General features: G+C 51.1%; 2 protein-coding genes across 2 annotated transcripts; both read right to left on the reverse strand.

The window, feature by feature from the left end:
- Positions 1-9089: 9089 nt before the first annotated feature.
- On the reverse strand, positions 9090-14423 carry LOC122393703. Its single transcript, XM_043389948.1, has 3 exons — positions 14374-14423; positions 13341-13437; positions 9090-12775 (listed from the first exon to the last, which is right to left on the reverse strand). The coding sequence occupies exon 3, from the start codon at positions 11153-11155 to the stop codon at positions 9713-9715; it is 1443 nt and encodes a 480-aa protein (XP_043245883.1). The 5' UTR covers positions 11156-12775; positions 13341-13437; positions 14374-14423; the 3' UTR covers positions 9090-9712.
- Positions 14424-25704: 11281 nt separating this feature from the next.
- Positions 25705-26625, reverse strand: LOC122393689. Its single transcript, XM_043389928.1, has one exon. It carries the CDS (start codon positions 26623-26625, stop codon positions 25705-25707), a length of 921 nt encoding a protein of 306 aa, XP_043245863.1.
- Between the last annotated feature and the right edge of the window lie 1218 nt (positions 26626-27843).

Below are 27843 nucleotides of genomic sequence, written 5' to 3' on the forward strand. Positions count from 1 at the left end.
ATGTTCATGATTTGTGGTGGGGTAAGTGACCTCTCCGGTACCATACAAAGCTCGCTACAGCATCTAGCTCACATTTTATCCACATAATCCGACTATAATCTTTCGCTCAGAAGAGTGCACACCGCTGTTTTGCCTTAGATTATTTATATCTCTGACAAATGTACCTAATTTGACCAAATCTGCACCGAATCTTTCTTACAATAAATATGTTTAGTGGGATTCTAAATTCATCTTATTTACTTTAAAAATATCTTAAGGCCTGGCTACACAATGCGTTTTCTGCGTGCGTTTTTTGCGTGGTTGCGTTTTTTGCGTAACATCGCTCTAGAAAAGTTAAAAATAATATATCTTTTACATTAGTTATATAAAAAAAGCTAATATAAGTCTTATATTAACTGAAATTTAACATAAAAAACGTCACAAAACGTATTATTGTTTATTTTTCTCGAACGATATTACGCAAAACGTGCATATCCGCAAAAAAAACGCACGCAGAAAACGCATAGTGTAGCCAGGCCTTTAGTATCATGAATTTGTTTCAGTGTTTTAATCGAAAATAAGGCCTGATATATTAAAAAATGTGGCAAATAAGCATCTGTGCAGCCCAAGATGTTCCTCGATAAAGCACTGCATACTACTTCGAGATTTGTATAGGGTTCACTTTCGACTTAAAAACATTTATTTGAGGAAAAGGTCATCAACAAGCATTTTTATATTGCATGACATGATTTTCCTCGCAAAAGCACTCAACAAACATAGATGCTGACAGGCTGTAGTTTTGGGCTCATACAGTTATTCCAATAAGTGGGCTACATACTCGAGAGCAGCGTAACACTAACTTTGGATTATATGCGGGGAACATCGAGTGATGTTCAAACAATCGTGACTGCTCTCGACGGGCAGCGCTTCCGACGTGCGCTGAAGCGCCCTCTTGCCCGTGATTGTACTGACTGACATATCTGCAAGCATCGACGTACGTTGTGTGAGGACGCGTGGCAGAGTGTGTATATGTGTTCAATTTATATGTTGACCTTAGAATGTACTGCATCGCTCCCCCTGAAGACTCGGAGCCATAATAGCCACTGCTGCTGTGGAGTGCTCCTCAACAGAAATACAAAACAATACAATACAATACAATCGAATTTGTTGTCGAAAGTAAGACCCAGGCCGCAGTCCGTTTCCTATAGATGATCCCCTGCGGCGGTGCGACAGACGGCGGTCCGTCCGTCCCTGCCGTCGGTGGCCGGTATACAGTTAGACCGGTTCCGCGCCGGTGACGGGTCGGCCGGCCCGCGGCGGCGGCCCATGGCGCTCCGTTAGGCGGCGGTCAGCCGGCGCTCACCTCCGCCCCGCACAGCCCTGAGAAGTGGGCCACTCCGGCCCGTTACCCCTAACAACGAAAGTATCGCGGCTTCCCGGGCCGCCGACCCGCTGCAGGAGTCGGTGACCCTTGGTAAGGAGCTGCTCCATGGCTGCGACTTCTGCTCGGGACCGGTCGTCGGTGGGTACCCGGTGCCATCACGGAGAGCTGCGCCTCACGGCTGGGGATCGCGCTAACCGGGTCACGCTCGCCGGCCCTTCTCTAGGCGTAAAAGAAAGGGAGTTTATAACGACGCTACCATAAATCTTTCTATTTTAGGGAGACTAAGATCAATGATCATCCTTATTTCTTAACCCGTGCATGACGGCACGTGCATAAGGGGTCACCCACATGTATCGGGAATAGTCCAATACTTGGTAGAAGAAATGAAGCTACCCTACAAAAATTACCGCATGTAAATTGGTCAAGTGGTTGCTGAGATATAAGCTTCGCAAAAGCGCCCGCACGGCCGGCCGGCCGCTCATATAACTCAGAAATTTCCGTTAGGAAAGACTCCGCTCGCTTCGCTCGCTCCGTAAGAAATTTCCGTTAATCTAAGGAGAGACCACGCTCGCTTCGCTCGCTCCGTAATTAATTTTTTCATATTAGAATGATTTGGATGCTCGAGAGATGCGCTTACAAAGGAAAGTAGCAGAATGCAAAACAAGAAAGTTAAGACCTGTAGGCATCACTGATAGGTTTCCACTAGAACGTGGAACGAGGCAAGGTGCATCCTTTCCCCAGTACTGGCTTACATATTTTTCGCCCCTTAAAGTGACCATCCCACCTTGAAGTGACCATCCCACCATAACATTGGTTTTGAGTTGAGATAGCCAAATTGGTGGCCATGGCCTGCAAATACCGGTTTGGGCACTCACAACATCGAAAAATGCTTTAATTCGGAGATACTTAATTTCAAACTCATGCAGTTTTCGGATTCTAAGGGGCTAATGCATTGGAATGTCCCCTTAGAATTTGTGACGTCAGCGGAGATCTAACGTTTTTTAAATCTTAGACTAAAACCATCTTTAACACGTGGTGGTATACACTGCTTTGCGCGCAACGTCTGCCGCACTTCGAAGGCTGCCAAATTATTGCTTCCAAATAAGTCGCTAGGAACAGCGGAGATCCCAAAAAGTAAACAAAAGTAAAAGCCTAATATCTTGAAAACCAATGAATATTTGTCGGTGAAATGTGGTAGATATTCATTTTTGATCTTTCCGAATCAAGGGACATCACTTTTATGCCAATTCATTAACTTCTTGAAGGTGGGAGGGACCCTTTAACCATAGGTGGGCACGATCCGTTCCTCCGTTCCTCCGTTCCGGAACGCCGTTACAATTTTTAGGAACGGAGGAACGGACTCGTTACATTTTAAAAAGGGTAACGGACCAAGTAACTTCCGTTACATTGGTTGTTCGTTCCTCCGTTACAAGTTAACAGTTTAGTCCGTTCCTTCGTTCCTCCGTTACTTTTCGTTGTCCGAGCGGGTTGATCTTTCAGCTAACCCACAGACATTAATGCAGCAGCGGAATAGTGGATTATTGAGCAGCCCTGACTTGAAGACGGAAGATGGCCTCAGTGTACACTGTACAGTGTACTGGCCTTCCGCAATGAGCCGGCGTTGCAGTATGTGTTCGCAAAGTTCAACACGGGCGTCCCTTCAAGCGCCTCAGTAGAGCGCATGTTCTCAATGGGAAAAGATGTGCTACGTGCAAAAAGGGCTACCCTCTCAGAAAGTGGCAGCGGAACATCTTCAATTAAAGGGACTATCCCACATTTAACATGGGGTTTGAGTTGAGATAGCCAAGTTTGCGGCGAGGTTCAGAAACCACTATCTATCTAGGTTGCAACCCCCGCGGCCTCTTGGTGTTGAAGAAATTCGTTCCCTTCATTTGAAAATGGGCCTTGTACAAGGCCCTATCTTCAACATGGAGCGACCGTTAGTGAGACGTCACCTCGTTTAGTCATTCTGATTTAAATGGGTTTGTTCGTTGAAAAATCGCTTAAAACTTGGTCTGAACTTTGTTGTGGTGCCTAAAGAGTAAAAAGAATCAGCTTTATGACAGTAATGTGGCCTGGGGAAGGAGGTAATTTTGGGCTGTGACGTCACATATTTGAAAGTTTGTGTTTGGAATATGGGAAGCCTAAGATGTTTAATGAAAAATAAATGCCAGAACCGTGTTCCTGGTCATCCAATCTATAAAGTCGGGCACAATTTAACTGGTTTTAACAACATTTTAGAATGTGGGATAGTCCCTTTAACCCTCGCACGACCAGGCCATTTCTCATAACACGAACGACCAGGGGGGGGGGGGTTGTTACGACCCCCCCTGGCGTTTCGAAACGGAAGGTCGTAGAGCTTAGCGGAAAAAACCAACGGATTGCTCTCAACGAGATCTCGCGATTGGTGGTATATTTTTTGGTCCTAGGTCAACATTTGACCTACTTATGACCGGTCAAAGGTCAAATTTTCCGAAAAAATCAAACTTTTTCGACTTTCCGCGGCGATTGCGGCAAAACGGTGGGAGATATCGACTTGAAACCTTCACTAACTATCGTGTTCCTTGATCAATTCTCTATCGTTTGGTATGTATTTCGTTTCCCTAGCTCTAAAAATGGCGCGTTGGGAGCGCCGGAAGTCGGCAAGGTCACAGTCGGCGGCAGAAATTCGAAAAATCAAAATTTAAATTTTTGAAATCTGATTGTATTTTTGGATTTGGGAGGTCCATTTGCTCCCTATAGAAGCTAATATTGCTGCATATTCCCATTGAGGTGACAAGAATTAGCAAAATAGTGGTTCGGGCGCTTTTCAAAAATAGTACCGGACGCTGTTCCTCTTGTGACGTCATAGCTCCGTGACCTGACCTGACCCGGTCAATTTTCTTGCACCACACGATAGCCAATGCTTGCCCCAACATGCATGGGAAGTTTCATCATGATCCATCAAACAATGTGGGTATCACCGGCAGAAAACCTAGGGATTCGGCGCACACGTTTGGTAACTGTCGGCCGGAGGCTGTACCTCTTATGACGTCATAACTCCGTGATCTGACATGACCCGATCAATTTTTTTTCGGCAAAAGATGCGAAAAGGTTGCCCCAGAGGGTATTGAAAATTTCAGCCCGCTACGACAAGCCGTTTAGCGTGCACTTCGAAAAAACCTCAGGGGGGGGTTGATACAACCCCCCCCCTAGGCGTTCTAGGGTTAAGGGAGAGGGGGGGGGGGCACTGCCGACTTTTTGTCCCATTCTTTCCATGCAACGCACATAGGGCTAATGTTAAAATGCCAAAATCAAAGGGGGCACGGTGCGCCGGTGCCCCCCCCCCCCCCGTTCCGCCGCCTATGCTCTCAGATGCCAACCTGGAACGTCTAGTGTTCGTGAAGTGCAACCGGCATCTGGCCGGGGACAAGTGATGCGCATCAGTACCACCAGACGTTCCAAGGTTTAGTGTCCAATCAGTGCCCACTGTCTTGGTAGATTTGGTGGGCATTCCGCTTTCTCGGTAGGTTTAGTTGGGTCAGAATGGTCTCAAAAATGTTTGAAATACCCAACATTTTAACGTTTTTTATTTTGCTGTAACGGAGTAACGGACTAAAAGAACTTCCGTTACATTATATACAGAGGAACGGAGGAACGAGTAACGGAAGTCACGTTTTGAGGGAACGGAGGAACGAGTAACGAAGTTACAATTTTGGGGAACGGTGCCCACCTATGCCTTTAACATTAGTTTTTAGTTGAGATAGCCAAAATGGGGTCCCTGGCTTGCACTTATAAGGTTTGACCACTCACAAGAGTCAAGATCGATAAATGCCTCAAGTCGAAAATATATGTTCAAAGTTGCAGCACGTTGATTCAGAGCCCTCTGAATCAACGTGCTGCAACTTTGAAATTCTAATGCACTAGCCCCTGGGCTAGTGCATTAGAATGCGCCCTCTGAATGTGTGACGTCAGCGCAGATCTAACGATTTTAAATCTTTTACTAAAACATTTGGTAGCACGCGGTGGTATATGCTGTTTTGCGCGCAGCAAGTGCCGTACTTTCAAATAAAGTCGCTAGGAACAGCGGAGATCCCACAAAGTAAACAAAAGTAAAAGTCTAATATCTTGAAAACCGGTGAATATTTTTTGATGAAATTTGGTAGATATTTGTTTTCGCTCTTTCTGAACCGGGCGACATCACTTTCATGCCAATTTATTAACTTTTTTAAAGGTGGGAGGGTCCCTTTAACCTGCGCCCCGTTGTGGTCTGCCGAGCAACGCGCCGTGTTGTGGGGGGCAATTTGCCCCCCCCCCCTAAGATCTCGAGAACCACGCAACATAGCGACAAGCAGCAAAGGGTGTTGGATAGCCCCAACATGAAACTACCTTGTGACCCAAGTGCATTGACCTAGGTCAAACTGATGACGTCACAGGTCAGGTCAAATGTCGAATTTTCACCGTTTACAAGCATTTCAAGAAATGCGTTGTAAAATCGAGTAAACCTTGCCATCTCACATTGTGTGTGTGATGCAAATAAATGTGATAATGATGATGATAGGGTATAATCACTTTTGCACGTCTTTCAGCCTTGCACCATTTTCTTTTTGGTAATTGATGTGTCTTTTTACACTAACTTTTTAAAGTATGTACTGCCTGCTGGGCAATTTCACGACAAATCACCTAATTTTTTCCAATTGTTCACCATGACCTCTCCGATTTTGCTCAAATTTGGCATGTAAGTTGACCTATGGGCACTACTTCGTCCCAGTAAATTTTTAGTCTCTAGGTCACAGGGGTCATGAGATATGAGTCATGCAAATTTTTAGGTTTTCCGGAACATTGAAATATAAAGTATTTTTTATCTCTGCAACGGTTCACCGCACTGAGAGCTGTTTTGATTCCTTTTAAGCGTATTAGTGGAATTGGTCTAAAACAACACCCTGATCATTTCTCCGAATATACCCCAAATACACTTTCTTTGAATATCACTCTGAAATTCTTCTAATATACCCCACACTGAGAACCTTTTTGATTCCTTTTGAGCATATTAGGGGTTTTGGTCTAAAACAACACCCTGATAATTTCTTCGAATATACCCAAACTATACCCTTGTTCTTTAAATAGCCCCCTTGAATTCTTCTAATATACCCTAGTAAGTACCGAAGAGGAAAGGAATATGATTCCTGTTCTATTCCCTGCGATACCCACAATACACTCCTTTTAACCTACCAAAATACCCTTACATCGAAACCTCTAGTATTCCTTCTAAGCGTATAAGGGGAATATTTTGCAAACTATACTCGCATTATACCACGTAACACTCCCGTATTATTCTGTGATTTCCATCACTGATCTCAATGTATTCTTGCATTAGACCCCACATAAACCCAGAAGGGAAAATAATAATGTCCTATAGGTATATTCGTCGTAGAACTTGCTCAGAAACTGTCTCATTACTCTCAGCTCCCTCGTCCGATTTCCCTTTATATATCGTAACACATCCAAAACGAGGGTTAAGGTTCTATCCCCAGCAGGGCGCGTATGGCTGAATAGCCCAGCGGGGCGCGGGCTAGTGGTCAGCAACACGTCCAGGCAGGCGGGCACCGTGAGCATTTTCAACGGGAAAACAACGCCAACTGATTATGTGTTTGCTGCTTTTGAACTGCGTCATCTACGGGTACACCTTGTTTTTCTTACTGTACGGAGTAAGTCGTGGCTAGTAAATTATATTTTTGGGAAATGGAGTTAGAAGTGTTGGATTTTTTGAGTTGTTTATTTAAATTGACATATAGATAATTTTCTTTTTACTTAACCACATTTACAAATTTTATTATCTACATTCTAAAAGAAGAAAAATAATAAAAATAATTTTAGATCAGACTTTGGGGATGCCTTGGTTCACTTTTTTCCATGGTTAGTCGTGGCTAGTAAATAATACCTACTATCATCACATGCCACAAGAATGGATCCGAATGCTTGAACTACTATTGAGATTAAGTAACAGATTATTACTTTCATAATAAGAAGAGTCGATATTTTAGTCGTTTATCTATTTTGATGTGCATTCGCAACTTCATTTCTGATTGAAAGCCAGAGTTTGGATAAGCACCGGTCACGAAGAACATCTACAATACCTATACATAGCCCGAAGATATTGCTACGCCATGACTCCAAACGGTTTGATTCTTGGGAAGGTTTCGATTTTAGAATATATGACGAAAAGGAAACTGTTGTGATTCCTACGGTGAAGCGCCGCGTACCCGAACTCCATTTGTGAACTCGTGTATACTCCATTGAAACCAGTGGCGAAACATTAACATTTTCCGATCGGGAAATCAGATATGTTTTAGAAATCCAGGAAGTCTTAAGCAATGTCCTCACAATAACCAAACTAGGATCAGTCAGCCAGTGATTGAAGGTAGCGAGCGCCAGGGGTGAAAAATTGTATCGTTTTGTCGTTGTCGACGACAACCGAGAAGACGATCTTATGGCGACCATGCGCAGCGCCTGAACTGATTAGTCCTTCCGCTTAGTGCGGTTAGAAGCGCACAATCCATCCGCCTCTGCCCACGCAACCCAATCACCTCTGCCCACGCAAACCATTCTCTGTCCCTATCACATCGACTCGCAGTTCTCGAGTCCGTTACCTCCCGTACGCGGCGGCATCCCGATGGAAAATTTCCTGGTTATATCTGCAGACATATTCCAACTCCCCGTAGCTATTTAGTATATACTGCGTCGTTCGACCATCGTTCGGACGGCCGATCGGCGACCCTCATAAAGACGACCAATGGCATACCAAGTGGTCGCCGTGGTTGTCCGCTGGCAGCACGTGTCTGGCAAATCTAGTACATTCCAGGACTCGGCCGGCCCCTGCCCGCACCCTTCAGCGCCGCCCCCGGCCGGCGGCCAGTTAGCGTCCCCTCTAATCCACCGGGGCTCCTTTTGTGACGTCAAAACCCACCCCGGTGGCGCCTGGGGGTAGGTCCGCGGCGGGACATCTTGAGTGGGACCGTGTCAGTGCCAGTAAATGTTTTGGTGAGGCCGAGGGGAGGGCACGCCATGTCATGCCCACGAGGATATGGTGGCTCAGGACTTCCGAGGTCGAGGAACACGGATCGTCGGACAATTGAGCCTGACGGCTGAGCGCCCTGCGCTATAAAAAAGGAGCGGAATTATAATATATTCGCACGCAGGGTCCGTGGCGTCTGCACGACTGAAGTGTAACTACCGACTTGAGCACGTTTTGTTCAAAGGTGAGTGGACGTCGACTGCAGTGGCACCGTCGAAGGGTCACCTAAAGGGTCAAAAGGGCTGTCTAATCTTTTCCGCGGCGCTGTACAGCTCTATATAATAAGTTCCCGAGTTGTGCGCCGGTGTTTAAAAAAAAAAAATGTTGAAAGGCAATATCTTTCATGACCTCCGGTGACCTGACCTTTGACTTAGCCTATAAAACGAATGTCATATTTTCGCCCTTATTTTGGACGTTCTTTCGAATTCCGTTTACTGCTTGTCACTACGTGACCCAGGATCCGAGTTAAAAGGGCGGGGTGCTTGACCCCCCCCCCCCCTCCCGAGCAGGGCGTGGAAATCAAGGACCCTCAGCGGGGCGCGGGTTAGACATCTTGAGTTGACAACCAAATAAGCCCGTTTTCCTTTGGACGACAGCCACCGAAACACTTTTTCCAGCCCTGGCGAGCGCAACCCACGCCTCCGTTTAATACTCATTCGAGCAAACCATGTCTCTTCACACTGCATTTATTATACGCAGGTAATGTGACACAGTTTCACAAGTAGAAATAAATCCATATAGATCATTGGTCGTTTATTGAACGTCAAAAACCCGGTTCGGATCACTAAGGCCACGCAGGAGAGAGTTCACTGACCCTCACACAACTCATGAACAAATACAGGACACAATAAAATTACGAGTACAACTCATACATATCCTTACACACATTCAATTCAGTCAACAACATAATTGTACCTGACGCATCGAATGATTGTTGGCACGAGTAAAAATGTTGCTCCTAGCGCAGATCTCATAAATATTATTTAAGCCCGATATGTCCTACGCTATCCAGCAACCACTCCATTTTAACAGTAACCCTGTGGCCTGTTAATTTAGCAGCAGGAGCATAACGCGACCCCGGTCCCCAACGGCAGCCCTCTGTCTAGGGGACAATTAGGACTCAAGGATTGCCAGTAGTCGGCAATGAGGCAGTCCATACATGCTCCATCGAGGAGCGGGGCACGTCGAGTAATCAGCATATCGGGGCAGACATCGCGCCAGCCACAGGTGGGCCCCGCACAGGCACAGGCAGCGCAGCAAGACGTGCTGCGGGGTGTCCGCCTCCTCCCCGCACACTAGACACCGAGCGGCAGGGCAGGCGGTGTCCATGCAGCCGGGGCAGTCGGGGGTCGGCCGGCGGCCGATGCGGTGGAGGTACTGTGTTGATACGCTCCAGTGGCCGGCCCGTAGCTGGTGAATATCCACCGCTGCCTCTCTGCTGTCGAGTCGCACCGGTGCAGGCAGGGTCCGATCCGGGAAGATAGAGCGGTACCAGCCGCCGGGCAGGCTCTCCTGCCATGATCGGCGCGCAGACCTGGCGGCGGCGCGGGTGATGCTCTTGACATCCAGGGGGGGGGGGCGTTGGTCTGCTCGAGTTCGGCAGCCTCCATCGCCAGCATGTCGGCCCGCTCGTTGCCCGGCAGACCACAGTGGGCCGGGACCCACTGGAGGTGGAGACGGCGACCGCGGTTGGCCAGCTGCATTAGGAGCCGCCAGATAGCGTCGCCTAGCTGGCTCGTCTGCGCCGCCGGTCCCGCATCCACTGTCTGTTGTGCCGCCCTGGAGTCGAGGCAGACGATGATGGTGTCCGGGTGAGTGTCCTGGTCCGGTGTGAGGTCTGATTCGGCAATCTCCTCCAGGGCAGCACGGAGGGCCACCAGCTCAGCTCTGGTGCTGGAGCATAGGGCGCCGGCGGGGGTCTTGACCGTCCACTGGGCTCCGGCGGGGAGGACGATCAGGGCGCCGCCCCCTCCTCGCACGGTGCCTCCCTCCGCCAAGCCGTCAGACCACACCCACGTCGCCCGCTCTGCTCCGGGGAGGTCGGCCAGCATGGCCTCCGCTGCCGCGCGGCGAGCCTGGTCGCCGGCGCTACGGACGCAGTCGGGCGGAACGGCACAGGAAATCGTGATCCCCTCACTTGAGGTCCACGGAGGGAGCTGTGCAACGACCATGGGTTCCACCTGGGAGGCGGTGACGCCCAGGGCGTCCAGCGTCCGTCTGCCCTCGTCGCGCCATCCTGTGATGTTGCGGAGTCGGCAGGGACGTGAGGCTTCGGCGAGCTCCCGGAGCGGATCTCCGGCGGGTAGTGCGGATGCGCGCGCCAGCAACCTCGTCGCGAGGGTGGCGCGTCGCATTTCCGCGGTGGGCAGGCCGGCCTCCGCCATGAGAGCGTGGGTCGGCGCTGACCTGGGGCACCCCGTCACGGCGCGGGCCGCTGCGCGCAGCTCCCGGTCCACCAGCTCCAGGTGGGAGCGGGATGCTGCGGGGAGCCACGCGGCCGCCGCATATTCGATGGCGCCGCGGACGTAGCCGTTGGCCACCGCGCGTAGGTGGTGCTCCTGAAGTCCCCAGGAGTGTCCTGTGAGCTTGCGCAGCTGGGTGGTGCGAGGGCGAGCCTTCCTCTTGAGGTTGGTGCAGTGCTCTCCAAAATGGAGCAGCCTGTCAAACAAACGTGACCCCAAGCAGCTTGATGGTGGAGGTCGCACGGACAGGAACGTCCGATACCTTGATGACGGCATCTTTGGCGTCCCGGCTCCATTGGGACAACACCATTATCTGCGTTTTCTGGCTGGCGATCGTCATCTTGTTGCGCGCCGCCCACCCCACCATGAGGTCCGCCGAGTGCTGAGCTGCAGCTAGTGCTGTCTGGATCGTCGCGCCGGCGCTGAGGGTGGCAGTATCATCGGCGTATCAGTCAGCTCGGAGAGGGAGTGGGCGGACGAGGTCCCGGTCACGGAGCACGGACGGCGCGCGGCGGCATTTAGCAGATCTCGCCAATCTGAACATTAGTCGGGCTACGACTGGACCACAGCCCGGTCCACCACTGCCAGGACCGCCGCGCGGCGTGGGCATTTTACGATCAGCCAGCACGCCGCCGCACGGGACCACGCGGCGGCTGTGACCTTCAGTGTTGTTGTCGTTGCTTCCTCCAGCCGCTACCGCGGCGTAATGGTACAGCTCTCGAGGTTTCTCACGGCGGTCGTCAGGGCCGCCACCTCTTCGTCCTCACGGCTCACGGACCGCCTCGGGGCTCAGGAAGACGGTGCCGAATCGACGGAGGCTCCGTCATATGAGGGCCGGGCACCGAAAGAATAGGTGATGGGGGAGGGGGGGGGGGAGTCGATGTCGGAGCGCTGGCGGCGTTCGTCAGTAGGGTTCTGTTCTATACAGTGAAATACAGTGAAGATACTGGCGGAAGCCCAACCACTGGCCCGTACGAAGCCGGTAGAGATCGGCAGCCGATGCTCGGTACTCCGCAACCGCTAGCGGCGGCAGGCAGCCCCCCCCCCATCAGAAACTGGCACCAAATGTCCGGCCAGGCGGCGGTGGCACAGTGGCGGGCCAATCTGATGGCCGCGCGGTGGGCAGTGCCAACATCCCCCGGGACTGTCGCCTGGGGGAGCGGGGCCGCCTCCGCGCTCGAGGCTCGCGCTCGAGGCTCCTTAGCGGCCTGGTCGGCGCGCTTGTTACCATCTATGCCGGAATGGGACGGCATCAATTGCAGGTGGAATTGGCGGAACAGGACTGCCAGCCCCGTCCACACGGCGGCGCCCATCGAGGTTTTCTGTGTGGCTGGGCCCTCCCTCAGTGTCGCGAGCGCCGCCTGGGAGCCTGTGCAAAAGACGACCGGGGCGCTCAGGTGCCACAGGTGGTCGCGCTGATGGCTGAGCGGAGCGCAGCCATCTCCGCGCTCTAGCTGGTGCAGAGCTGGCCAAGGCCCCGGCCCCTCCGCTGCGGACTCTTGCGTCAGCCTGCCCGTCCGTCCATACCCAGGTGGCTTGGGAGAAAGAGCGCCTCGGACGTACTCGATGGTCATGCAGATTGTAGGCCTCACGAGTGGCCAGTAGGTCTCCTCGGCTGCGCAGTACATGGCGCATCCTCCTTCGGATGCGGCCGGCGCGGAGCCCTCGGTGGTAGATCAGCAGGTAGAGCATTACTTGCACAGCTTGATGATCAGAGTCGCTCGGGCGGTCGCTGACGCGCTAGCGCTCGTCACCAGTGGCGGGGCAGGCTGGCAGGGGCCAGGGCTGTCTTGCATCAGCCGAAGGCCCCTTCCATCGCCAGAAGCTGAAGCTGGCTACTGGCCTAGACCGCCAGCATCGTGGATTCGTGCTGTTTGATAAGCTCATTTCTCTAATCTGAAAACAAACAAACAAAAGTGGTTTCAAAAGGTATGCACACTGAAGTCAATTGCCAGTGAACCTTGTCATGACTAAAAATACAACCTGCATTGATTCCACACAGAACAAAAAAGTTAACATTGGGCTTAATAAGAATAATGGAGCACCATACAACATATATTGTATACATTCAGTATTATTTGCAATAATAAAGAATAGCACGTGCTCACAGCAACCCAACACCACTGGCCACCCAAGTACTCCAGGCTCAAGTCATTGTTGATGACTTAACCATATCCAGGAAAGTCAACAATTTTTCATATTTTCAACTGCATGAACCTTTTATGCTGATTGCACAACTAACTGACTCAAATTTGATGTTTTAAAGCAATTCATATTTACTGAGATGACAATGAGCAATGTGAACATGTGCTTCTAAATGAAAATGATAACAATGCAAAGCACAACCAAAAGTTTGTAAATATTTAGTGGCTGCTTCCTTTTGTACCACCAGAAGGCTGACCTCACTGACATTCATGTGTTTGAAGAAAGAGAGGAAACCTTTGCTTATTAATAAACTTACCCATTGATAACTGGCCAGAATTATAGGCTTGCTGCTTTTTCTGAGTGATATATTTTCAAAATAACCCTGGTTTCTTCATAAATGATAGGAGATTGTCCTGCAAACATGAGAATGCATGTCAGCAATAACTACAGCAAAGATGCACTTTCAGTGTGGGTGTCATACAAAGAATGGCCATTATGGAGATGTTGCCTGAGCCATGTGAAGCCAAATATGCACCCTCATATGGGGGCGCATACCTATTTATATTTGGATGTTACATCACAAGCTAAAGCACTTCTCAAAAATAATATCATTTCTAATTCTTGTACTAGCTGGTAAAATGTAGGACATTGTCGGCTATTATTTTCTTTCTGGTATTTGTCAACATGAAGTCCTAACTACAATTGTGACACTGTTGATATGCAACAACAGAAATTTCAGGTTTTAGGTTAGTTTAGGTTGTAGATTTGTATGTTTTAGGTTGTTAGGTTTAGGTTGTTAGGTTGTAGGTTGTAGGTTGGTAGGATATAGGTAATTAGGTAAGGTAAGGTCAGGTTTGATTGTTTTTCTTTTATTTGCGAGACACGTAAGTATCATTTTAGGATTCCGGATGTTAAATAATGTAAGAATATGAATAACATTATCCTTGAAATCTTCTTAGGACTTTATCTTTACATTTGCCTTCTTTGTTTGTATTGTTTGTTTTTTTTTTTTTGGTGCTGCTAAAAGGACAATAGCCGTGTTTACATAGAGATCGTTGCAAGCTCCATCTGTTTTTAGGGCCTTGGCTTCATCCATTATCTTGCAAAAGATGGCAATGGTGCTGAACAATTTACAGAATGATCCCCTCTAAATATGCGAAGATCACTGCATGGAAATTATCACAAAATAAATAAGCTAGAGCCTAGTCAAAAATGCGATGTAACCAGGCATACCTATTATTTCACGCAACAGCAAGCACAATTGCCACAACCAATGGAAAAATATTTCAAAGTTCAACTGATATGAATACATATCTGATTTCAAACACGAAATTCAACTTCTGTCTCACCTGATAACGAGTTAATTTAATTATAATTGATAGCTTCGTGACCCCCTCCCCACTTCTCATGTTTTGGCGGTGCGGCGGAAATGACGCACACGAGACGCACGAGACGCAGCTCCAAAACAATAGAAGCATGCTTTCCCTACGGCCGACAAAATTCTATAATATTTTATTTCCAATTTGTGATTCCTTAACATCTAATCTTTGGTAAAACGTCAAGGCAGTTAAAATTGTTTCTAGTATTTTATTTAGATTCAGCTGAGAAAATATCAAACGGAAGCCCATGGTCTCGAAACTGGGCGCATTCCTTAGTACTTATCATTTTTTTTTTCATAGCAAAATTTTTGTAAGAAAGGGTCAGTTATAGCCGATAACATCTAACTGAGTGGTTACTGACCATATAGCTGGAATAATCAATAACTGAGGATTTTGTGGAAGTAAAAAAATCATCAAAGCAAGACCTCTTTAGCGAAGAAAATAGCTGAAATACTGGAAAATAGGAGGTGATGGCTGAGGGTGGCCCAGGGTTTTCCGCATTTTAATTAACCTTAACATCTTATTTGAGGGGATTGTTGTACCTTATTGAAATCTCTGAGCGATTTTGAATTTACGAGTGTCCTAATATCATCAACCCAATCTTTGGATTTCACGAAATCGACGCTGGCAAAAAGGCTTTTTGAGTGCCTGATTTTAATTACTTTTCTGCGTAAGTAAAATTTAGATGGGCAAGAGATAAATAATTCACCAATGAAATCAAAAGATGCGGCTTTTTTGCCAGTTTGGGCGAATTCTGTAGTGTAGTTATCGATTTTGAAAATGTAAATGCTGCTAATGGAATGCCAGGAATGTGAACCAATAGGGTCCATGTTGAAGGAAATTCTCGGCGTTACCTAGTATTTTTATCTACCGTGCGTCCAGGGAGCGACTGCCCGTCCTCCTCGCCCGCCCGGCCGGCCAGTCCCGGCCCGCCGACCGGTCACCGCCGGAGGCGCCGAGCGGCACAGGTACGGTATCTGACAGTAGTGGCAGAGACTGTACAGTATGTCTAAAAAGAATGTACCGTCGCCACTACGTGGCGCTGGTTCGCGAGCCGGTAGTTGGCTGAATCCGCACCAGACCACACATTCCCAAGCGCTAGGTGACAGCTGCGCAGCGGCCGGTAGTAGCGTAAGCCCGAACCTTCGTGACACGACCCCGGGGGGGGGGGGGGGGGAGAGGGAGGGGAGCGGGCGGGGCAGCGCGTGTAGGGAGGGGTGCTCCAGCAAGCTGGCGTTGACGCGGCCAAAGGTCAAGGGGTCACACACCAAGCGAACGGACGCTGATGTGGGTTCGTGGGGATCATGAATTTGTGTGTGGTAGGTGCGTCTTGCGATGCACGTGTGATACGCCAGGTCTAAGCCAAAGGATTCAGGGGAGAGCTGAAGAAAAACACCTGGTCAACTACGGCGAATAATGGTGCTGAAAAATGGAAAGTATGGGTCAATGCAAGCCTTCATGACTATAAACAACTTTTCTGAGGACGCAAAGGCCAGCATTGAATAACGATATCCGGATCGCAATTAGCAATGATTTATAATTACATGCCGAACTAATAGCGCTGCAAAACCCTCCTAGTAAATTGTCAAGTCGGATTATACCCACTTGAATTAAACTGTCCTAAATAAAATTGTTAATTAACTTTCTAACACTGACGTTCTTTATCATACGATAAGTATGGGGTTAACCGAGATTCAGCATCTTCCGCGTTCAAACAATCACCTGTAAGGCTAGAACATTAATGGCCAGGTAAAAACATGGTCGGGATTTGATTAACCGGATTATAAGTCGATTTTTTTTTAGTCAGGATTTGATAAGTCGAATTTTTTACGCCAACCGCATTTTTAAGTCAAGTCAGGTCACTGATCTATGACGTCATAAATGAGCAGTCCTAAAATGAACTGTGTGAAACTGTCCTAAACTGTCCTAAAATGAACATTTTAGGACTGTGTGCACAGTCCTAAAATGTTCCAACTTCGCAACGCCCTCAGTGCAGAGCTTTCATAGGGAGATGAAACTTACAGGACCTTATGGTATGATCGAGAGGCCTCACAGCTTGTTTAAATGTATATCTCGGATTTTCTGAAGGGTCGCCTGAGATCAGGTCGGTCTCTCACCATTAAAAGTCAGGGGAATATGGAAATTGCTAGTTTGGTCCGGAAATGATATACAACTATCTCAAATTCTCAAGCACACGAAATCGTGATTTCATGCGCTCCTTGCAAGGTCTGATGCTTCAATTTTGCTTTGTTGATCTTGCGTGACGTCATTTATCACGTAACTAAGGCTATCAGTTTTTCGTCAATAACTCCCGATCAACTAAAGCTACCGAGTCGATAAAGCCACTAATGGACATGAAAAGACCTACCGAATCGATTGATATGCAATATGACCGCCTTTGACCAGCTTCGTGACCTGACGGGCTGTGACCTGACCTTGACCCGAGGTTAACACCTTAACTCTCGCCCGTATTGGTGTTTTTCCAGCCGCAAACGTATAAGGGGGGGGGGGGGGGTCCGTTGGACCCCCCTTGCCGTTTCGCCCCTGATCGAGCTAGAGCTTCGCGGAAAAAACGAGCGTGTTGGCCGTGACGAGAGGACGTCGATGATACCCAATTTTAAGGTCCTAGGTCATCGGTTGACTTTCCAGGTCAGGCCAATGACCCAAAAGTCGGGAAAATCGGGACCTGTTAGAAAGTCGTAAAGCGTGGCTGCTATGGGGTTTTCGGGGTGCTGATCACGAATATCATGCTAGTTTTGATCACAGATGATGTCTTTATGCATTTAGGCCAGGTCGGGTCAGGTCAGGTCAGGTCAACCAGTAAGGGTATTCGTAGTAGGTGGCAACCGCCTCTGACAGCTTCGCAACAAGTTACGAGGGCACCAAAACTACTTCGTAAATGTTCATATGGCTGTTAAATTCGAATTCAGCTCCTAAAACTGGCCTAGAAACATGTAAAACTCGAAAAGGTGAACCGAGGTCATCAAAGGTCAATGACCTGACCTGACTTTCCGGTGACCTTGACACCCACCCTAATGCATGGAAGCAACATCATATCCCATGTTTGAACGCTTAAAACCACAATAAGACTGCAAACGCGCCGCTAATGCGAGCCGACATACGCCGAATCGCGATTCCGGCCAAACATGGTCTCGAAAAGTAGGTCGTAGGTCAAAGGTCATTAAGGTCAAGGTCATGACAATTTCAGGGTGGGTGTAAAATTGATTAACGCGAGGGTACTGAAAGTTTCGTCGCGATCGGCTGCTTTTTACGCGAGTTATTCGCGAAAAACCGAAGGAGGGGGTCCGTTCGACCCCCCCTCTATACGGGCGAGGGTTAAGTTGATCTCACCCGAAGAAAAGGTATACCATTCGACACGCTGAGCTAGACAAACACGATGCTGCTAAAATCGCGGATCTGCGATCATTTTTAGCGAAGTTATTTACCAAAAACCGAACCTGTGCCTTGGGCCACTTGACCTGACCTCCGAAGTCATCGGCTGACCCTGGTCCTTAAATCGGAGACCAATCGCTGCATTTCGTAACGACGCACACGATCGTTTCTTTCGTGAGGCTCTAGCTCAATTAGGGGCGAATCGGCGAAGGGGGTTGTTTCCTCACTTCCAACCCCCAACGCCCCCTCGGTATTCAGAAAACCTGAAGGTCCGGTGAGGGTTAGGTAAAACGTTTCTCCTGAACGAGGAAGAAATGTAAAAGTCAAAGCTCTATAGACGTCCTGTAAAAGTATAATAATAAATTCGTTAGAAATAAGATGCTTTTTAAACGACTTCCTCATATAAAATCGGGTGCTGGGACCAATCTTATAAACGCTTTAGAATGGACAGGGCGTCACTGGCTAAAGTTTGGGCGCAGAAAACGGCTATTACCTAAATGCAAAATGGTTTTCATGCATTTCAGTCAATTGTATAGGTATTGTCGGTCTCAGTGGCCGAGCTAAAAAAAAAGGTAGTGTTTTGCATCTTTTACGCCCTAAGAAACTACACCATCTATCGAAGTGGGCGGGCTTATTTGAATGGGAGGGCGCATTATGCACGAATCGTGTGCTTTCGTTTGTTTTGGACTGTATTTTACCACATCCACTGCTAGTACCTATCACTATTAATATTATCTAATGCCGTGAATACGACAGCATTCCATTTATAAGATTGGGCCAATGGAGTCGCGCCCCGCGAGCTCGGTTTTCCGCTGGGCCGCTACAGGCCAGGAAGTCGGTCTTCGCCTGAGGGCAGGACAAAGGTCAGCGAGGGAGCGCGGGGTCAGCCAGGTATCGCCCAGTGCCGAGCGGATGCCGCTCCCTCCCCTCTCTTCCCCTCTTCTCCCCTCCCAACCTCGGTATAGATGGGGAGGGACCGAACTGCCAATGACATGCGAGCGGTCAAGGCCGCTCGCGCGGCAGCGACCCTGGCGGCCGGGTGCCGCAACTGGGATTCAGCCAAGTTACCGATTCGCCTCCTGTGGGAGAGCCAAACCAGGGGACATACTTTTTAGATATACTGTACAGGACGTAGTATCCTTCAGAGGTCTCACAACTTATATATCTCGGATTTAACATAAGTGTCACATGAGGTCAGTTCTGTCACGTGACCTGCACCATTATAAGTCAATGGGGGAAATATGATAACTGTTATTTTGGCGCCGGAAATGATCTAAAACTATCCCAAGCACATGAAATCGTGGTTTCATGATCGGACTTTACAATGAGTGCATGAAACCACGATTTCATGTGCTTGGGACAGTTTTAGATCATTTCCGGCGCCAAAATTACAGTTTTCATATTTCCCACATTGACTTACAATGGCGAGGTCACGTGACAGAACTGACCTCATGTGACTTTAGCAAAAATCCGAGATATACAAGTTGTGAGACCTCTGGAGGATACTACGTCCTGTAAGTTTCATCTTCCTGTGAAAGTTCCTCTGGCACTGAGGGCGTTGCAAAGTTGCAACATCTGAGGACCGTGCAGAGGTTCATTTATGACGTCATAGGCCAGTGACCTGACCTGACCTGAAAGGGCGGTTGGTGTCAAAAGATCCAGCTTGATTAAAAGATTAAGTATACCGGGTTTCAGCTGTCTATCCTCAGCGTGTTTTGAGCTATCGCGAAAAACCCTATGAGGAGGCACCCACCCCACCCCTTCTCGGCCGGCGAGGGTTAATGTACTAGTTTATGCACATGTATGAGCAGATATAGTATCATCGCAGCTACACTATATCAATAATTCATGTTCGACACGTTCTTGTGCTGTTACAAATATTCACTCATTATATTTTCAATTTATTTGAATTTTATGCATGACGAATATTTACTTTTCAAAAAATAGGTGCTATCTTCAAAATGGAAATTTTTCAGATTTCGGGGACAACACCATCGGATTCCTCGCAAAATTTTGGTCCAGAAAACACTAAAATTGGAGATGGGTATTTTCAAAAGTTATTTACCTACCGTCTGTTGGGGCAATGTGTTCGGGAGACCCGTAACGACTGAAGCCAGCATCGTCTGGCATTTGTTAGCTACAATTGTCGGCTAATGTTGTAGCTAGCGTGTCTATTGAATGTGCCATTTCGAAGTTCCCCTTACTGGCTATACCTAACGGACGATAAAAAGAAAAAAACTGCAATTGTTTTTCCCTTATCTTATGCACTGATAAACAGTGTTCGGTCAATTCTGGGACATGCTGTATAAAAAAAACAGGCTTCTACCTTTAAAAAATATTTAGTGCAGAGCAGCTGGGTGTGGCAATCCCTCCCCCCGCATGTGCGGGCGAGGGTTAAAAAAGACGAATTGGCATAAGTCATAACAGTGATGTCCCTCGGCACAGAAAGAGCAAAAAGGAATAGGTATCTACCAAATTTCACTTTCAATTTTGTTTAGTTTTTGGGACCTCCACTGTTTCTGTGATCATTGCTCGGGGTTACATGAGCAGAGTTAATACGCATTACAAACGGACTACAATGGTGAGCGAATAGGAAAATCCGTTCCTGATACGCATTTACTTGCTCATGTAACCCCGGTAATTTAAAAGCATCAATTTAGCATCCTATTAGTGCGGCAGATGTTGCGCGCAAAGCAGCGTATGCCACAGTGAACTCTATAATGCCATCACGTTTTACTAAGGGGTTTAGTATACGAATTATCCCTCGCATGTGTAGGGGGGTCGGATGGACCCCCATGGTTTTTCGCGATTAACTCGCGCAAAAAGCTGCCAATCGCAACGAAACTTTCAGTACCCTCGAGTTGATCAATTTTACACCTACCCTACCCTGAAAATTTCATGACCCTGACCCAAGTGACCTTTGACCAGTGACTTATTTCTCGAGGCCATGTTTGGCCGGAATTGCGATTCGGCGTGTGTCGGCTCGCATTAGCCGCGCGTTTGCAAGCTTCTCGTGGTTTCAAACGTTCAAACATGTGCTTTGATGTTGCTCCCGTGGACTTGGGTGGATGTCAAGGTCACCTGAAGGTCAGGTCAGGTCATTGACCTTTGGTGACCTCGGTTCACTTTTTCGAGCTAAACCCGCGCCCCGCTGGGGGGGGGGGCAGAATCTGCCCCCTCCCGTTTTTCGTCAATAACTTCTAAACGCGTTACGCCAGCGACGTTAAACTTACAGTACCTTATCATACATCAATTTCACACGATCCCTGAAAATCTGAGCGAAATCCGTCGGAAAATTTTTGAGAAATTGACGTTTTAGTGACGTCATGTTCGCCATTTTCGCCTCAAAAACGGCAAAATTTCAAACGCCGCTAACATCTTCATTTTTAAAGGAATCAAGACGTAACAAAAAAGGTTATACGTGATTCTACTTTGTCTATCAAATGGTTATCTCAGTTTTTTAAAAATTTTGATTTTGGCCCAAATTTTTTCAAAAAACTGACTTTTTTGGGAAAATAATTATAAAATCCAAAATTTTGAGTTTATCGAAAAAACCGGAATATATGTTAGAGAAGTGGTCTATGTGCACCTACATACCAATTTTTAGAAGAATCCGTTCAAAAATGTGGGAGTTATTCAAAATTTTATGACGTCACGACACACAAAAATTTTGAAAAATGAACTTTTTGGAAGTTCTAGACCTCGTACGGAAACAAAAATAGCACCATTCGATTTGCCGTGAAAAACTACATCAGATAGACACCTTTTTAGGCCTTAACAACCAACTTCAAAATTTGACCTCACTTGACCTGACCTTGACCTGACCTTGACCTGAAATTCATCCAGAGGTGGTCCACATCACTTATTGAGTGTGCCTATTGAATTATATGAGTAAAATGACCCATAAAACATGTGTCGCACATGCCTATTTCTATATTTTGTTTTTGGTGACCTGACCTGACCTGACCTGACCTTGACCTTGACCTTTGAATGACATTTTATGCAACGAATATTGTCTGGGAAGTCTAAGAACACGTTTTGGGCAATCAGTCTCAGTCCATTCTTCGGCAACTACGGTGCAAGGCCGATATTTGTGGCTGGTGCCGTGGCGAGTCGTGCTCTAAGCCGGATGAAGCCGTTCCAGTGTTTGGGATTCGCAACTTGGGATTCCACACAACGACGGGCTGGGAAGTTCCCTGATGTGGAGCCGTCTCCCCCAAACACTTAGATCGGCCAAGGATAGCGATGTATTAGAAACAGCATGAGCAAGCTATGTAGTGAACACAACGATGAAACCATAGTTCGTTTTGGCAAAGTTAAGGACAGTACAAAGCAGTGAGAAAACGTATATCAGAGCGAGAGATACTTTCTAGAAGAGTGCGTGAATGCCCACACGACGATGAACATTATGATACACACACACGAACATACATTTCTAAAACATTAATAAATCGGACATAGTAAATGAACAAGTGGAGCAGAGCCATCTGGCGGATATCGCTGAACCTGCGCCTTGCGTCAGTTGCGACAGCAGCGCCACGTTGAGGTCGACGGTGGCGCCGCCCCGCGTCAGAGCGCTCGCCAGTCGCCAGCGGCGGTAGTGCCGCGCCGCGTCGGAGAACGTGCGGCGATGCACTACATCACCCTCCCCCTAGAGACGGCACTGCGAACGTGACGTTAAGAAAACGCGTTGGTGGCCGTACAGCACGGCCGGAGCGGGTCGTCCGTAGGCACGGCGGTGGGGGCGCGGGCGGAGGCGGCGGCTGTAGCGGCAGGTCGCCACGCGGTGGCGGAAGCGGCGGCTTCGGTGCGCGAGGCACTGGCAGGAGGAGCTCTGGGCCGGAGGCCGGTGTTGCCGAGTCGGCGGAACGCGCCGTGTCCTGGACCGCAGACGGCGATGCTGTCGGAGTTGGAGCAGGCGGGGGCCGTTCCAAGTGCGCCGGTTTGACTCGGTCGATGGAGATAACGTCTGAACGACCGCCTCGGTCCACAGTGACCGTCTTCGCCGATCTGTGTAGCACCTTGTATGGTCCGTCATAACGCGGTGCAAGCGGCGGCTTCACTGCGTCGTGGCGCACGAACACGTGCGAGGCGTGGTCCAGCGCGCGCGGCACGTACGACGGCGCGCTTGGTGCTGGTCGTGGTGCCGTCGGGCGCAGTGCCGCCATGGTGCGCTGAAGCTCGGCGGCGAATGATTCCGGCGTAGGAGGCGCGGTGGCGGACGGGGTGATGAGTTCACCAGGTAGGCGGAGCGGCGCTCCGTACACCAACTCGGCAGTGCTGCAGCCCAGGTCTTGTTTGAGCGCCGAGCGGATTCCGAGCAGCGCCAAAGGAAGAGCCTCCGTCCAGCGGGCGGGCGCGGCGGCGCGCAGCGCGGCCTTAAGCTGCCGGTGCAGGCGCTCCACCATCCCGTTGGCCTGGGGGTGGTACGCGGTGGTCCGGCGCCGCGCGCAGCCCAGGAGAGTGGACAGCTCAGCCCAGAGCGCCGACTCGAATTGGCTGCCCCGGTCGGTGATGATCTCGTCCGGGACGCCGAACCGAGAGATCCAGCCGGAGATCAGCGCCCGGGCGACCTCTCGCGCCGTGATGCCACGCAGCGGGATCGCCTCCGGCCAGCAGATGTACCGGTCCACCACCGTCAGAAGATACGAGTAGCCCTCAGACGGCGGCAGCGGGCCGACCAGGTCGGCGTGCACTTGTCGAAACCTGTCGGCAGGTGGCGGGAACGATGCGGGCGGCGCTGTCGTGTGCCGGTGGACTTTGGTGCGCTGGCACGGGACGCAGGTGCGCGCCCAGAGTGCGGCGTCCTTCTTCACCGACGGCCACACGAACCGCCGCGTGACCAGGTCGACGGTGGCGCGCACTCCCGGGTGGGCCAGATCGTGCACGTGCCGGAAGTAGGCGCGCCGGAGCGGTGCCGGGATCCACGGCCGCGGTACACCCTGGGACTCGTCGATGACCAGCGTGCGGCCGCTGGGGAGCCGGGCGTCTCTGAGTTTGAGCCCGTGCTCTGTCGAGCGGAAGCGCGCCAGCTCTTCGTCCTCTAGCTGGCAGGCTGCGAGCTTGTCGAAGTCGTCGACTGGCGGGCACGGTGCTGAGAGCATCGCCACTGTTCGACTCAGAGCGTCCGCAGCTGCGTTTTCTTTCCCAGGCACGTGCCTGATGTCGGTGGTGAACTGGGAGATGAAGTCCAGGTGCCGGATCTCCCTCGGCGAGTAGCTGGCTGACCCGGACGAGACTGCCGACACGAGGGCCTTGTGGTCGGTGAAGATGGCGAACTGGCGGCCTTCCAGAGTGTGCCGGAAGTGCTTGACCGCCAGATACGCCCCGAGCAGTTCGCGGCCGAAGGTGCTGTAGCGTGTCTCTGCTGGTTGGAGTGACTTCGAGAAGAAAGCCAGCGGCGTCCAGGTCCCGTGCGAGTGTTGCTGCAGGACAGCGCCGACGCCGGTGTCAGAGGCATCGACCTGCAGACTCAGCGCTGCGCCGGGAGTGGGGTGCGCGAGCTGCGTGGCCTGAGCCAGGGCAGCCTTCACGCGTTGGAAGGCGTCCTCACCGGTTGGCGTCCACTCCACCGGCGCCGCGCGTTTGCGTTTCTGGTCCAGCAGGCGGTGAAGTGGTCGGAGGAGGCCGGCAGCACCAGGCAGGAACCGGTGATAGTAGGTCACCAGGCCGATGAACCTACGCAGTTGGCGTTGCGTGGTCGGCTGCGGAAACTCCTGGACTGCGGCGACCTTCTCCGGCAGCGGGGCGATGCCGTCCGGGGACACATCGTGACCGAGGAAGCTGATACGGTTGACGCCCAGCACGCACTTCTTTGGGTTGATCGTGACGCCGAACTTGTCGAGACGTTCCAGTACCTGACGGAGGTGACGGCGGTGCTGCTCGACGGACGTGCTGGCGATGAGGATGTCGTCGATGTACACGTAGCAGCACGTCAGCCCGCGCATCACCTCGTCTATGAAGCGCTGGAATGTCTGACTGGCGTTGCGAAGACCGAAGCTCATCCGCTGCATCTCGAATAGCCCGAACGGTGTGACGATGGCCGTCTTCGGGATATCAGCGGGTTCGACCGGGATCTGATGGTACGCGCGGACGAGGTCGATCTTCGAGAAGATGGTACAGCCGTGCAGGTTCGCGGAGAAGTCCTGCAGGAACGGTATGGGATACCGGTCCGGGACGGTGGCGGCGTTCAGGGCGCGGTAGTCGCCGCACGGGCGCCACTGTCCGGGCTCCTTCTTAGGCTCCATGTGGAGGGGCGACGCCCAGCTGCTCTTGGATGGGCGGGCGACCCCGAGGCTGATCAGCTTGTCGAACTCCTGACGGGCGATGCGGAGGCGGTCGGGCGGCAAACGCCGAGGGTGCCCCACACGAGGAGGTCCACGTGTCACGATGTGGTGAGTGACGTTATGGCGCACGGGCAGGAGTTGCGCAGATGTGGCCGTCACTCGAGGGAACTCTCTAAACAAGTCTGCGAGAGTGGGCACATGCGCACACCGACGGAGCCGATGTCGGCTCGGGTTCCCACGGCGCACGTCGTGCCGTGTTCAGCCTGGAGGAGCTGACGGCGCATGTCCACCAGCAGACGATGATGGGCGAGGAAGTCCGCTCCCAAGATCGGCATCGATACGTCGGCGACCATGAATGTCCATGGGTAGTCCACTGTTCCGAAACGCACCGAAGTCGAAATAACGCCATGGAGCTTGATCTCTGTGCCGTTGGCTGCTTCCAGTCGAGGCGCGTCGGGCTGCTGCACGGTGGTGCCGTCGGCCACGACTCGTGGTGGGACGACACTCACCTGTGCGCCGGTGTCGACGAGGAACCGCCAGTTCCGGGCAAGGTCGGTGACATAGAAGAGGGGCGCCAGTGTTGGCCGGCCCGTCTCCGCTGGCGCTAGCGCGGACAGGCGGGCTAGTTTCCCGACCAGGAGCACGGCGGTCTGCAGCGGTGGGCCTCCGCGCCGTACTTCTGGTGGTACCAGCAGTACCCTTCATCAGGTGTCACCGATGCCGGTTGAGAACTGCCAGACGAGGCAGGTGCGGGTCGGCGCGGACGGGAGCGGGAGCGGCCACGCCGAGGAGCGTCGGCACCGCCCCGCTGGAACACGGCCTCGATGCGTGCTACCGCAGCGGTGAGGGCGGTGACGGCAGCGGCCATGCCGGAGTTACCGCACCCGCAGGCGGCGGGCGGTCCGGCGGCGGCCACCGCGCTGGCCGGCGGGGCGAGCGTGACCCCAGGGCTGGCCGGCGGGCCACAGGCGGCAGCGACGCCGGCCGTCGGCGTGCAGACAGCAGTCACGGCGGCACCGCCAGAGGCCTCCTGGAATCGGTCGGCCGCGCTGGCCAGGTCGTCAATACCAGTGTCCTCCGGCAGCAGCGCGAGGGCGGCGCGGGTCGTCGGCGGCAGGCGCTGCAGGAACAGCGTCCTGAGAAGGCCGAGGTCGTGGCCCGCGCTGCCCAGCATGTGCTGCATGCTGCGCAACAGCTGCGTGGGTCTCCTGTCGCCCAGCTGGTGGTCGCGGAGGAGTGCCTCGAGGCGTGAGGCGCGCGACTGGGCCAGGCGCGTGCTCAGGGCCCCTTTTAGTTCTGAGAACGAGCCGGTCTCGGCTGTTATCACGTCTCGAACTTGTGAAGCGACATGCACCGGCAGGTTGGCCACCAGCAGCCGGAACTTGTCGTGGTCATCCGTGATGCCGGCGACGGCGAAGGCACACTCGACCTGCACCAGCCAGAGCTCGGCTTCTTCAGGTGCGTAGGCCGGCAGCCGGAACGACGCGAATGGCCGCGTCGGCGCGTCCTGGGCGGCACCCTCCGGCTCGATGGGTGACGGCATAGTCACTATATACAGCAAACACTAACACTAGAGGCACACTGAAAGACTGTCGGTAATCACTAGGCGCTCGCCGCGCTCACTGTGCTGGCGCTCGTTGCGCTGCACTGCGTTGGCGCTCGCTGCGCTGCACTGCGTTGGGCGCTCGTTGCGCTGCACTGCGTTGGCGCTCGCTGCGCTGCACTGCGTTGGGCGCTCGTTGCGCTGAGGCTAGGCCACGTCACCAGCGCACTATTCACTGTTCGCGGCAGCGGAAGCCGGGTGAAGATCACCCATTCTTGCCGAGGCGATGGGGAGGCCAGGTCAAAGATGACCTCTTCTTGCCGAGGCGGAGACGATGACTTCTTGAGCTACCGATCACGTCGGGGTCACCATTTGTGGCTGGTGCCGTGGCGAGTCGTGCTCTAAGCCGGATGAAGCCGTTCCAGTGTTTGGGATTCGCAACTTGGGATTCCACACAACGACGGGCTGGGAAGTTCCCTGATGTGGAGCCGTCTCCCCCAAACACTTAGATCGGCCAAGGATAGCGATGTATTAGAAACAGCATGAGCAAGCTATGTAGTGAACACAACGATGAAACCATAGTTCGTTTTGGCAAAGTTAAGGACAGTACAAAGCAGTGAGAAAACGTATATCAGAGCGAGAGATACTTTCTAGAAGAGTGCGTGAATGCCCACACGACGATGAACATTATGATACACACACACGAACATACATTTCTAAAACATTAATAAATCGGACATAGTAAATGAACAAGTGGAGCAGAGCCATCTGGCGGATATCGCTGAACCTGCGCCTTGCGTCAGTTGCGACAGCAGCGCCACGTTGAGGTCGACGGTGGCGCCGCCCCGCGTCAGAGCGCTCGCCAGTCGCCAGCGGCGGTAGTGCCGCGCCGCGTCGGAGAACGTGCGGCGATGCACTACATCTTTGTGGCTGGTGCCGTGGCGAGTCGTGCTCTAAGCCGGATGAAGCCGTTCCAGTGTTTGGGATTCGCAACTTGGGATTCCACACAACGACGGGCTGGGAAGTTCCCTGATGTGGAGCCGTCTCCCCCAAACACTTAGATCGGCCAAGGATAGCGATGTATTAGAAACAGCATGAGCAAGCTATGTAGTGAACACAACGATGAAACCATAGTTCGTTTTGGCAAAGTTAAGGACAGTACAAAGCAGTGAGAAAACGTATATCAGAGCGAGAGATACTTTCTAGAAGAGTGCGTGA

Source organism: Amphibalanus amphitrite, unplaced genomic scaffold (assembly GCF_019059575.1).
Source record: "Amphibalanus amphitrite isolate SeventyFive unplaced genomic scaffold, NRLGWU_Aamphi_draft 000548F_arrow, whole genome shotgun sequence".
In the NCBI taxonomy this organism is placed as follows: Eukaryota; Metazoa; Arthropoda; class Thecostraca; order Balanomorpha; family Balanidae; genus Amphibalanus; species Amphibalanus amphitrite.